The sequence below is a fragment of the Zingiber officinale genome, chromosome 2B, assembly GCF_018446385.1.
Source record: "Zingiber officinale cultivar Zhangliang chromosome 2B, Zo_v1.1, whole genome shotgun sequence".
Classification (NCBI taxonomy): domain Eukaryota; kingdom Viridiplantae; phylum Streptophyta; class Magnoliopsida; order Zingiberales; family Zingiberaceae; genus Zingiber; species Zingiber officinale.
The window spans coordinates 40,933,682-40,947,861 of record NC_055989.1 but is presented as its reverse complement, the minus strand read 5'-3'; the positions used below and the strand labels follow the sequence as shown (position 1 = coordinate 40,947,861).

The following is a 14,180-nucleotide window of genomic DNA, read 5'->3' as shown; positions in this document are numbered from 1 at the left end:
AACTTTTTGATCACTTTATTTAGATACTCTAGGAAATTACTTTTTGATCACTTTATTTGGATCACTTTATTTGATCTATGTCTTCGAAAACATCTCTTTAGATAAAGCTACTCCATGCCTAAATGGTAGAAAACCTTTCTTGGAGTCTTGCATGCTAAAACGAGCTAGGATAGTATCGATATATGAAGTTCGGGATAAACACAACATTCTTTTCTTGTGATCCCTTATTACTTTGATCCTAAGAATATGTGCGTATTCTCCTAAGTCCTTCATATCAAATTGCTTGGACAACTATACCCTTACTTCCGACAACACTTTGATATTGTTTCCAACTAACAAAATGTCATCTATGTATAGTACAAGAAATACCACCACGTTTCCATCACACTTCTTGTATACACAAGACTCATCCGGACACTGAATAAATCCATACAACTGGATTACTTCATTAAATCGGATGTTCCAAGATCTTGAAGCTTGCTTCAGTCCATCAATAGACCAATTTAGCTTACACACTAGATGCTCTTTGTCTTTTTCAATGAACCCCTCTGGTTTTTAGGACTCATGGGCTTATAGACTAGACATGTCCTCTCTAATTTCTTCAAGAATAATTTAACTCATGGGCTTATGGTTATATAATCTTCCTCTAAAAATCGAGCATTGGTGTTAACAATGATCTTCTGATTTTTAGGATTATAAAACAAACCACCTTTCGTTCTCTTAGGATATCCTACAAACAGAAAAACTTCTGTACGTGATTCCAACTTGTCAGTATCTCCCTTTAGCACATGTCCTGGACTACTCCATATCCGAATATGACTCAGACTAGGCTTACGCTCATTCCATAATTCTATGGGAGTAGAGAGTACTGATTTAGAAGGTACCATATTCAGAATGTACACTACTGTTTCCAGAGTATATCCCTACAATGAATCTGGTAATTATGAATAACTCATCATCGATCTAACTCATTATCTTAAGGAAGTTTGATCTAGTGATCCGCAAACAAACTCATCCGTTGTGGAGGGAGGCACTCAGAGCCAACACACAAGTTTGTTGCATCACTTACAAACCAGTAATGGAGACCGTGAAATTTATTTACTAATTCCTCTCCCACTTAGTTATTTAAGGTGAGGAATTTTAACCATGCACACACACATCACAGCAAATAAAGTAATAAATATGGGAAAATAATTTTTCAACTATTATGGCCTTTTCCATCACTGTCCTCTGTGTGTTGCCAACCTTAGCTGCTGTCATCTTTAGCCACCGCAATCGGGTCTAGTCACCGCATCTATCTTGCTTCCTTTTCTACTACGTCTCTAGTTCTCAAATAGTACCACGCCTCGCAAGGATACGATCCGCGAAAAAAATAGAATTTTACATATATCGATCCTATATTCCATAAAGGAATGTAAATGTAATCTAGATCGAAACAAAAATGTAAAATCCTAAAACTAATACAGCTCCTGCTGTATTTAATACATACAATCATGCACACAAATAAAATGCCCTTGACATGTTCAAGGGTCCAATCACGCACAACAACCATAAACCATAATAGTTGGAGCCTGCAACCACAGAGTTAGCATATCCTACTATTATCCTGCCTAAATTATGTATGACATGTGCATAATTAAACTGAAAACCAAACACATAGAGCAAACCCTAGCTCTGATACCAATTGTTGGTTGCAACTCGGAATATCGTACTGGTTCCCCTGTACAAAAATTTTGTATAAGTCCTGACCCATTCCTAACAACCTATTGTGTTCTTTAGAAATTAAATTTGGAATTGCAAACAGAACTTAACATTATTGATTCCAAGTTCAACTTATCTATTCTTAGTGGTTTAGACTTGGATCGCAAACGATGCTTAACATTATTGATCCAAATCTACCCATATTACAAATTTAATTAAATATTAATTTCAGAGATTGGCTTCCAGGTTAAACATGGTGAGGCACTAGGCCTTCTTGGGTATGGGAGCATCCACCACTTCCTAGACAAAGTCTTTCAACAAAATTTAATATTGAATTTCCTTATAGTAACCCTAGGTTTAACCAAAAAGAACAATTGAATCACAAATTTGAAAAACAAAAGAAACACAAAATTGTAAACATAAATTCGATAACCTAGATTCATTAGCCTCTTGTGTTTGGTATTTCAAGATCTAAATAAAAGGATGAACCAGTTATGATGCAGAAACTAATAACTAGTTATATCTTTTATAGCTTATAGACCTCACGATCTTCTGTCATATTCCTCTTCTTATTTCGGATGTCGTGTGGGCGACGATCTACCGAGACGAGAATCCACCCAAGCTTCCTTCTTCTCCAAGCAAGTTTCGGTCACCACAAGAACTCCAAGAGAAGATGAGGTTCGACCACCACCACCAAGCTCCAAGGGATGCTAGAAACAAAGTCTCCTTTCTCTCCTTCTCCAAGCAAGATCTGACCACCACAAGAATTCCAAGAGAAGATGAGGTTCAACCACAAGAAGAAGAGAGGGGAAGGAAGAGGGTCAACCACAACAAGGAAGAGAAGAGAGGAATACTAGATGTATATTCTTGTGGGGTGAGACACCTCTACCCTCTCTTTTATATTACTTGGTCTTGGCAAATAAGGAAAGTTTTAATAAAAACTTTCTTATTTTCCTTGCCATTGAAAAGGAAAATTTAACTAATTAAAAATCCTTTTCTCTATTAATGTGGCCGGCCATATCTAATCCTCCAAGGAAGGAAAGTTTTAAACACAAAATTAAAACTTCCTAATTTATTTCAGGAAATTTTTAAAATAAAAATTTCTCTTTAAAAATTCCCTTCATGGTTGGTTATAAAAGGAAACTTTTATAAATTAAAATCTCTCTATTAAAACATGTGGATGATTTCAATAAGGAAAGTTTTCTCCTAAATTAAAATCTTCCTTTTAACTACAAATAAGGAAAGATATCAAATATTTCTCTTAATCTTTTGTATAAAGCTATAAAAGGAAAGATTTAAATTTTAAAACTCTCTTTTAAAACCATGAGGATGATTACAAAAAAGGAAAGTTTTATCAAAAATTAAAATCTTCCTTTTAACTACAAATAAGGAAAGATATCAAATCTTTCTCTTAATCTTTTGTAAAAAGCTATAAAAGGAAAGATTTAAATTTTTAAACTCTCTTTTAAAACCATGGCTTCCATATAAGAAAAATTTTAAAAAATAAAATCCTTTTAATTTATTGTGGCCAGCCATACTAAGCTTGGGTTCAAGCTAGGGCCGGCCACCTCTTTAAACCATCTCACCTTGGTTTGACCGGCCCTAGCTTGGGCTCCAAGCTAGGCTTGGCCGACCACCTTAAGGTGGGTATGAGTGGGTATAACACTTTATAAATAAGAGGCTATGACAGGGACCGAGAGGAGGAATTGGTTTTGGTCTCCCGATGAACTTGAGCTTCCCGTGTTCGCCCCGAACACCCAACTCGAGTTCATCAATAATAACTCATACCACTAAAGAGTTATTATTGAACTATCGCACCAATCTCATATTACTATATGGGCTCCTTCTTATCATGAGTGTGTTAATCTCCCTGTGTTTAAGATATAGAATGCCCACTAATTAAATGAGTTACTGACAACTCACTTAATTAATATCTAGCTCCAAGAGTAGTACCACTCAACCTTATCATCATGTCGAATTAAGTCCACCTGCAGGGTTTACATGACAATCCTTATGAGCTCCTCTTGGGGACATCATCAACCTAGATTACTAGGATACAATTTCCTTCTATAATCAAAACACATACTATAAATAATATTATTTCCCAACTTATCAGGCCTATTGATTTATCGAACTAAATCACACCTTTTGATAAATTAAAAAAATAAATACTAAATATATGTGTTTGTTATTATATCAGGATTAAGAGCACACACTTCCATAATAACAAAGGTCTTGTTCTTTTATGCAGTTAGTATAAAAAGAACTTACCTTAAATGGTCCTGCTCAATACACTCAGAGTGTACTAGTGTAATTTTATAGTCAAGATAAACTAATACCAAATTACACTACGACTATTCTAATGGTTTGTTCCTATCCATCTTAGTCGTGAGCTACTGTTTATAATTTATAAGGAATTGATAACATGATCTTCTGTGTGTGATATCACACACCATGTTATCTACAATATAAATTAATTGAACAACTACACTTAACATATAAATGTAGACATATGACCAATGCGATTCTTTATTTCAAAATAAATGTTTATAAAAAGGTAGGCTTTTAGTATACACTCTAACAAACAGTGCATCTTGGAATTCAGAAAGTGCATTTTGGAATTCAAAAAACTAAAATTAGTAGTATAAAATGATCAATAATGAAAAGAAAACATAGATCGTACAAAGCTATAATCGAAAATGAAAAGCCCACTTACCTAGTTAGAAGCTTCTTCAATTTTGGACAAAACTTTATGGGACTTGAACTTACACTTGTTGATTGAGACTTGGGCAGAAACTTGCACAAAATACAATTAAGGTTTGGATGAATTTCATAAAGTGTTGATTAAAGGATTTGAGTATGCCTTTGGAAGACAATGCATTGGCTATTTATAGTCATGAAAGGGGTGGCCAAGGCATATGAAGAGATAGCTAGATGGAGGGTCATCCATTAAGAGGCTAGGTGAAGGGTCATGGATAGATGAAAGTGAAGGGCGCTGGAATTTCATTTTGTTTAAATTTCCCGTACAAAAAAATTGTACAAGTACAGAACTATTCCTAGCAACTCACACGTCCGATCAGACATGTGTTTGATCAATCAAGCAAGTTCTTGAATGATCAAAGCACACCTTGATTGAAGTACAAGATCGCTAACCTCTTGTGTTGGTATTCAAAATCGACATCCAAAATCGACACGAAGAAAACAAAACCAATTATGCAGCAGAATTAAAGAACTAGTTATACCTTTCTTCGTAGCTAAAGACCTCTTGATCTTCTGTCGTATTCCTCTCCTCTTCTTAGACGTCATGTGGGCGGCGATCTACCAAGACAACACCACCCTTCTTTTCTTCTCTTCCAAACTGCCAGCCACAAAAGGAGTCTCTAGGATGGGGCACCTTCTAATCTTCTTTCTTCTCTTCATCTTCTTCTTCTTCCTCTTCTTCTTCTCTTCCTCCTCTTCTTCAAGCCGCCGACCCTAGCCAAGGGAGAAGGGGAATCGCCGACCCTAGCCAAGGTGGAGGAGGAAACCGCCGTCCCTTTGCAAGGGAGAGGTTGGCGCCGACCCTAGGTGGGGAAGAAGGTGGCGCCGACCACAAGGGTAGAAGAGAATTAGTTGTGCCACCGGCCCTAGCAAGGGAAGTGGGGGTGACAACCACAAGGAGAGAAGGGAGTTGTGGAGAATTAGAAAGTTAGGTTTTAGGGGCCACATCCTACTCCTTTTTATAGACTTGCCGTCGGTTACAAGGAAAGAAAAATAAACAAAATTTTGTTTAGAAAAATTCCAAACAAACTATGTTAAACTAAACCAAGTTAAGTTAAACTAAACCAAGTTAAGTTAAACCAAACCAAGTTAAGTTAGACCAAACCAAGTTAAGTTAAACCAAACCAAGTTAAGTTAAATCAAACCAAGTTAAGTTAAACCAAACCCGGTTATGGATGGGTGGATACGAGGATTTATATATATAGAGGTTACAACAGGGACCTAGAGGAGGAATTGGTTTAGGCCTCCTGATGGGCTTGGGTTTCCCGTGTTCGCATCGAACACCCAACTCAAGTTCATCAATAATAACCCATACAACTAAAGGGTTATTATTGAACTACTGCACCAACCCCATATTATAATATGAGCTCCTTCTTATTATCAGTGCGTTAATCTCCCCGTGTTTAAGATACCGTATGCCCATTAATTAAATGAGTTACTGCTAACTCAATTAATTAACATCTGATTCCAAGAGTAGTGTCACTCAACTTTGTTATCATGCCGAACTAAGTCCACCTGCAAGGTTTACATGATAATCCTTATGAGCTTCTCAAGGGGACATCATCAGCCTAAATAATTAGGACACAGATTCCTTCTATAATCAACAACACACCATATAAATAATACTATTTCCCAACTCATCGGGTCTATTGATTTAACGGATAAATCTCACCCATTGATAAGTCAAAGAAATAAATACTAAGTATACGTGCTTATTATTATATAGGGATTAAGAGGACGCACATCCATAATAATAGAGGTTCTGTTCTTTTATGTAGTAAGTATAAATCAAACAACCTCAAATGGTCCTACTCAATACACACATAGTGTACTAGTGTAATTTTATAGTCAAGACAGACTAATACCAAATTACACTATAACCATTCCAATGGTTTGTTCCAATCCATCTTGGTTGTGACCTACTATTTATAATTTATAAGGAACCGATAACATGATCATCTGTGTGACACCACACACCATGTTATCTACAATATAAATTAAATGGACAACTATATTAATATATATAGAAATATAAAATGCAGACATTTGACCAAAGTAATTCTCATTTCAAAATATTTCAAAATAGATGTTCATACAAAAGCTAGGCTTATAGTATACATCCCAACAATCTCCCACTTATACTAAAAGACTATACTGCCATAAATGCTGTCATACGTCTGATTCCCATCCCTTTAACATGTCTATCAAAAGCTCTCGTCGGAAGGGCCTTAATGAAAGGATCTGCCAGGTTATCTACTGATGTAATCTTGGCGACAATAACCTCTCCTCGTTTCACGATGTCTCGTATCAGGTGGTACTTGCTCAATGTTTTACTTGCCTTATGGACTCGTGGTTCCTTCGAGTTTGCTATTGCACCACTGTTGTCATAATAAATTGTGATAACTTTGGGCAAACCAGGAATCACATCTAAGTCCATTAAGAAGTTTCTGAGTCATACAGCTTCTTTGGCTGCCTCAAAGGCTACCACATACTCAGCTTCCATTGTAGAGTCTGAAACACATTTCTGCTTAACACTCCTCCATGCTATGGCTCCACCTCCCAAAGTAAACACATACCCCGAGGTTGACTTACTATTGTCCTTATCTGATTGGAAATCCGAATCTGTGTAACCCACAGGGAGAAAATCATCTGCCTGGTAAACCAGCATATAATCTCTAGTCCTTTTCAAGTGCTTTAATATATGCTTTACGACAGTCCAATATATCGGTCCTGGGTTACTTTGATATCTGCTAACCATGCCCATGGCAAAACAGATATCCAGTCTCGTACATAGCATCGCATATATTAGGCTTCGTACAGCCGAAGCATAAAGAACTGCCTTCATCTCCTCTATCTCCTTTGATGTCTTAGGACACATTTCTTTAGATAAAGGTACTCTATGCCTAAAAGGTAGAAAATCTTTCTTGGAGTTTTGCATGCTAAAAAGAGCTAGGATAGTATCGATATATGAATCTTGGGATAAGCACAACATCCTTTTCTTGCGATCCCTTATTACTTTGATCTCAAGAATATGCCCACATTCTCCCAAGTCCTTCATATCAAACTGCTTGGATTACCATACCCTTACGTCTGACAATACTTTGACACTGTTACCAATGAGTAAAATATCATATATTTATAGTACAAGAAATACCACCACATTTCCGCCACTTTTCTTGTATACACAAGACTCATCTGAACACTGAATGAATCCATAAGACTGAATCACTTCATCAAACAGGATGTTCAAAGATCTTGAAACTTACTTCAGTCCATAAATGGACCGATTGAGCTTACATACAAGATGCTCTTTTCCCTTCGCAATGAATCCCTTTGGTAGCTTCATATAGATGTTTTCTTCAAGATTTCCATTAAGGAAAGTTGTCTTGACATCCTTTCGCCAAACCTCATAATTCATATGAGCAGCAATAGATAAAAGAATCTGGATAGACTTAAGCATGACTACCGGCGAAAATGTTTCCTCATAATCGATTCCCTCTTTCTGAGTATACCCCTTCGCAACAAGCCTCTCATTAAAGGTTTCCACCTTCCCGTCTTTTCCTCTTTTCCTTTTATAGACCCATTTACATCCAATGGCTTTTACATCATTTGGTAGTTCTACAAGCTCCCAGACCTGATTAGAATGCATAGATTCTATTTCAGAGTTCATTGTACTTTGACAAGATGTTGCATCTTTATCTTGGAGTGCTTCATCATATGTCTAGGGATCAGTTTCATGTTCACCAAGGATCAAGTCTGAAGACTCTCCAAAAGAAACTATATGCCAAATTCAAGAAGTGTGAATTTTGGTTAAAAAGTACCACCTTCTTGGGTCACATAATTTTTAAAGCGGGTGTTTCTGTAGACCCCAAGAAAGTGGAACTAATTTTAGACCGGCCAAGACCAAAGATAGTAATAGAGATTCAAAGCTTTTTGGGGCAAGCTGGCTATTATCGAAAATTCATTGAAGGATTTTCCTTGATAGCTATACCTCTCACCAAGCTCACACAAAAGGTCTCCAAATTTAACTAGAGTGAAGAATGTGAGAAGAGTTTTGTAACTTTGAAGAAAATACTTGCATCTACACCAGTACTAGTACTACCCGTAGAGGATAAACTTCACTATTTACAGTGATGCATCAAAAGGAGGTTTGGGGTGCATCCTCATGCAAGAGGGAAGGGTTATTGCTTATGCTTCACGACAACTGAAACCGTACGAGCAAAACTATGCAACGCATGACCTCGAACTAGCTGTAGTAGTATTCATGCTAAAATTTGGAGACACTACCTATATGATGTCAGGTAAGAAGTGTTTACAGATCATTAGAGACTCAAGTATCTATTTATACAGAAAGAATTAAATATGAGGCAACGACGATGGGTTGAGCTATTAAAGGATTATGACTTAATAATAAGCTACCACCCAGGCAAAGCAAACAAGGTAGCTGATGCATTAAGTCAGAAGAGCATGGGAAAGATAGTTTTGGCATCGCTCTTAGCACAACCATGCCTTCGAGAAATAATCAAGTTGAAGCAGAAGCAAGACCCAATATTAGCAAGACTTATAGAGCAGATCATAAAGGGGAAAGTACCTGATCTTCAAACAAATGATAGCGGGATCGTATGGATGAAAGGAAGGTTGTGGGTGCCTGACATTGATAATCTTCGACAAGAAGTAATGTCTGAGGCCCACAAATCAAAATTCCCAGTCCAGGATGTCAAGGAATTCATCTTTAGGTGCCTAGTATGCCAATAAGTCAAAGTAGAACACCAATGACCTGGAGGACTTCTTTAACCTTTAGAGATTCCAGAGTGAAAATGGGAGCACATTTCCATGGACTTTGTGGTGGGATTTCCAAACTCATGATAAAGCCATGATGGGATATGGGTAGTGGTGGATAGACTCACAAAATCTGCACACTTCCTACCCGTCCGCATAAATTATAATTTGGATAAGTTGGCTATTCTTTGCGGTCTTCTTCACTAGGTGAATATATGAGGATGTCGTCGATAAACACCACCACAAATTTATCAAGATATGGTTTGAACACTTTATTCATGAGATCCATGAATACTACCAGGGTATTGGTTAAGACGAATGACATTACCATGAACTCGTAGTGTCCATACATGGTTTTGAAAGTCGTCTTTGGTATATCTTCGGCCTAGACCTTCAGCTGGTGATAGCCTGACCTTAAATTGAGTTTGAAGAACACTGTAGCTCCTTTAAGTTGGTTTAAGAGGTTGTCTATCCTTGGAAGGCGGTACTTATTCTTGATTATGATTTTATTCAATTCCCGATAATCGATACAGAATCTCATACTCCCGTATTTCTTCTTCAAAAATAAAACTGGGACTCCCCACGAAGATGCGCTCGGTCTGATTTGCTTCTTGTCTAACAACTCTTGAAATTATCCTTTTAGTTCTTTGAGCTCTGCCAGGGCCATTTGGTAGGGTGCCTTCGATATTGGTGTCACACCTGGTGCCAAATTAATTTCAAAGTTTACTTCATGGTCTAGAACGGTGCCATGTAGTTCCTCAGGAAATACATCTGGGAATTCTTGAACGACTAGAATTTCTTCTAGCCTAGCCTCGGTCTTCTCTTCCACCTCACTTATCATAGCTAGATAGATTCCACCACAGCTCCTCATGGCTTTCCAAGTATGAGATGCAGATAGGAGTAGTCTCTTTTCCTTGGCCTTGCTATGGTAGATGATTTCTTCTTGGCTTGAAGTCCGAAGTTTGACATTCTTCATATGGCAATCCACTAATAAGTGGTTCTTAGCAAACCAATCCATTCCAAGGATGGGATCGACCTCAACCATGTTTAGTTGAATCAGATCAACTTCGAATGTATGATTACCAATACTGACCTGATAGTTTCGATGCAACTTATGAGTTTCGATGGCCTTATTAGTGGGCATCGCTACTCTATATGGTTCACTAAGTATTTCAGTTTTGAGTCCTAACTTCTTAGTGAATCTTTTAGATATATAAGAATGAGAGACACCACAGTCAAACAATACATAGGCATCCATTTTGTTGATTAGAATGGTTCCTTCCACCACATCGATTGCATCTTCCGCCTCTTCTTGAGTCATAGAGAACACCCGAGCATTGGGCTTATTCTCCTTTAGTTTATTCTGGGCTGCAAAAGAATTTGACACAGTCACTTGTTTCTTGGGTTCAGGACAATCCACAATTTGGTGCCCCTTCTTCCCATAGTTGAAGCATGCACCGAAGATCCTACGACATTCTTCAAGATGTCTAAAGTTATAGGTAGGACATGCTTAATGCCATGGGAGGGTGAAGTAAAAGGGGGTCCTTTGGACGAGCCACTTGATAGGTTGGGTTGTTTTAAGCTTTGTTCACTTGGGGAAGACTGACTTGCGAGGGGTCGCTTGTTCTTACCTTCATCTTCACGCCGTTTGATGTCTGTTTCGGCTCTAATGGCTCCTCCCATCATATCGAAAAAGTTAGTTTGCTTGTAGACTGCTAGTGCTGATTGAATTCAACAACTCAAACCCTTCTTGAAGCAATGTAGCTTCAGGGTGTCATCTACCATGATGGTTGGGGCATAGGTCTCGAGCGAGTTGAACTTTGAGGTGTACTCCACTATGGACATACCCGGAGCCTGAGTAAAGTTTTCAAATTCACTCCGCTTCTGTAACCTAAACTCAGTCAGATAGTACTAGTTCAAGAATATATCTTTAAATTGTTTCCATGTCACTAGTCCGACTTCAGTCATTACTGGTGAAACAATTTCCCACCACTTGCGTGCCTTATCTTCTAGGAAGGGTGTCACGACGTCCACCTTAAACACCTTCAAGATTTCCAGTAGTCAAAGTTGAGTCTCATTGCCATCAAATGTTGAGGCTCTATTCTTCTGAAGAGACTCATAGTGGTAGTTAATGCTACACGGTTGAGCTTCTAGTGGCAGATTGGCATTCTGATTAATACTTGGAGTTGCTAAGCCTTGCAGGGTGATTGCTACAATGCTAGCGATGGCCATTAAATCTTCTCGACTGAGGCTAACTCCTAGGAGAGAGTTTGCATCTTCATTGTTGTTGTGGTTGGTGTAGTTGGTTACAGTTGTTTCGGACGGATCTGTCAGCCATTTCCTAAAAGTGGATAAGCGAAATGGTTCATGATAGTTCAAAGATAACTGCTTAAGTAATGATGAAATCAGATTTTGACTCTCCTATGTGAAGGTATAGGCAATCGAAAACCTTCCCGAAACGACAAAAACATGGTTTAGGAGGTTTAAACAATGGAATTCGATAGAAAAATGACATGCACCACGATGAATGGATCGTGATTTTTGCTAGTTAGGTCGTTTCGAAGGGGCACTAGCTGTTTGTCGAAAATCCAATTTTGTCAAATTTGCGAACAAAATGTCCCAACCAGATTTTTGAACTTGACTCTGATACCACTATAATGTCACTCCCCAAGACCTAGGTGTACCGACACCGGCGTTGCTCGTGAATATAAATACTTAAAAACAATAGGCCACATATGGTGAATACTAAACTAGTAATGATATAATGGAAATATTGTCTTTACAAAGTGAAAATCCAAAAGCGATAAGTGGAAGCATACAAGTAAAGATAACATAAACTAAAAGGAAGAATTGCTTGAACATGGCTCCATTACCAGCCCCAAAACATCTCTTGCTCCTTTTTCTCGGCTTGTTCCTTGTCTTTATCTAGGGATGGGAGTAAGGGGGTTAGTACTATAGAAAAACATTAGTAAATGGGGGTCGATCGAACATAAAATGATAGAATACAAAACATAACAAGATATTCAAAATTTATGACGGGAACATAATTCACGAAACATGACAGAAACATAACTTAATTGAAAATATATACTTATAACACTGTTAATCATTTTATTTTCCATGGTATTACTGATCAGTCCCCTATATATAATTCCTCTAAGGGGTGAGGTCATATATTGGTTATTATTATCTACCGCATTAGGGCCATAACTTGTCATATCTTAGTATGTTTTCAAAAATTCTCTTTTATCATATCTAACTTGAGTCATAACAGTGCATCTTAGAATTCAGAAAGTACATCTTGGAATTCAGAAAAATAAAATGAGCAGTATAAAATGATCAATAATGAAAAAAAACATAGATCATACAAAGCTATAATCAAAAATGAAAAGCCCACTTACCTGGTCAAAAGCTTCTTTGATTTTGGATGGAAACTTTATGGAACTTGAACTTACATGTGTTGATTGAAACTTGGGCAGAAACTTTCATAAAATGAAGTTGAGGTTTGGACAAATTTCACAAAGTGTTGATCAAAGGATTTGAGTGTGCCTTTGGAAGATAATGCATTGGCTATTTATAATCATGAAAGGGGTGGCCAAGGCATATGAAGAGATGGCTAGATGGAGGATCATCCATTAAGAGGCTAAATGAAGGGTCATGGCTAGATGAAAGGTCATGGCTAGGTGAAGGGTCATCCATTAAGAGGCTAGGTGAAGGGTCATGACTAGATGAATGGTCACCATACCATTACAACATAGCATAGTATCGACTAGTGTCCATCTCCATGAACAAAATCGGGTCTTCACAATGTAATTTTAGAAATATGAACCATGCATGTGGCAAGTAAATGTCTATCACCAAAAGCACAAGGAACATAGTTTTATGACATCTTGACTCGGCTTAGGGATTGAAACTTGAAAAGCTTAGACCACTATTGCATTGAGCACGGAGAATTATTTCCTAGGTCATACTCAAACAACTTTTGTATCTTGCTCACCAATGAAGTTATTTGATAGGATTAGATTGACTTGTTAGAGAGTATGATGCACTATTTAACCACATGAGTTTAGATTATAGTTTTTGCTTGAGGACAAGCAAAGATTTAAGTTTAGGGGTGTGATGTGCTTAGATTATATATATTTTTATGCATATTTTGACACATATTCACGTATTTTATTTACACTTGATCTATGCACTTTTACACCTCTTATCATATTTTCAGTATAATTACTCTTCTTTGTCAGAGATATTCTCTTTGTATATTTTCTTGTTGATAGGATGTGCTATTAGAGAAAAAATGACCCCTTGTAGACGACTCAGAGAACAAAGGAAGAAAAAGAGCCCAACCGTGTGGAATCCACACGGCCGTGCCACATGCCCAAAGGAGGAGAAGGCTATGGCCTTGTGAACCCACATGGTCATGCCACAAAGTAGAGACGAACCAAATCTCGACTATGTGGAATTCACATGGTCGTGTCAATGATACAGAGAAGAGGCAGATTATGGCCTTGTGGAATCAACATGGCTGTGTGTAATTTCCATAGATGAAGCAAAGTTAGGTCGTGGGGTTCCATACGGTCGTGTGGTTCCACGTGGCCGTGCCCCTTCTCCCATGGCTAAGCAGCACACGACCATGATAAAGGCATGATTATGCCATTCATCCAGATAAGAGGAAGAACATGGTCATGCCAAAATGGCATGGCTGTGTCTCCCAAATAGCATGATAGCAAGGTGTGGTCGTGCCAAAGGCATGACCATGGCAGAGAAAACAAGGAGTAGTGTCACACCAAAAATAGAGTTGTGTTGAATTTGGGCAGATTGTAGACTTATTTTGAAATGGCTATAACTTTCTGTTCGATTGGAATTATGGGCTATTCTTTATATCAAAACGTAGCTAACTTCAAGATCTACAACTTTTATTCAGGTTCAATAGAGAGAAA

The 14,180-nt window shown here is 37.7% G+C and overlaps 1 protein-coding gene across 1 annotated transcript; it reads right to left on the bottom strand.

Annotated features, from left to right (window-relative positions):
* Positions 1 to 9,871: 9,871 nt before the first annotated feature.
* Positions 9,872 to 10,923, bottom strand: LOC122048246. The gene is made up of 2 exons (XM_042609840.1): positions 10,872 to 10,923; positions 9,872 to 10,716 (listed from the first exon to the last, which is right to left on the bottom strand). The coding sequence occupies exons 1-2, from the start codon at positions 10,921 to 10,923 to the stop codon at positions 9,872 to 9,874; spliced, it is 897 nt and encodes a 298-aa protein (XP_042465774.1).
* Positions 10,924 to 14,180: the final 3,257 nt, after the last annotated feature.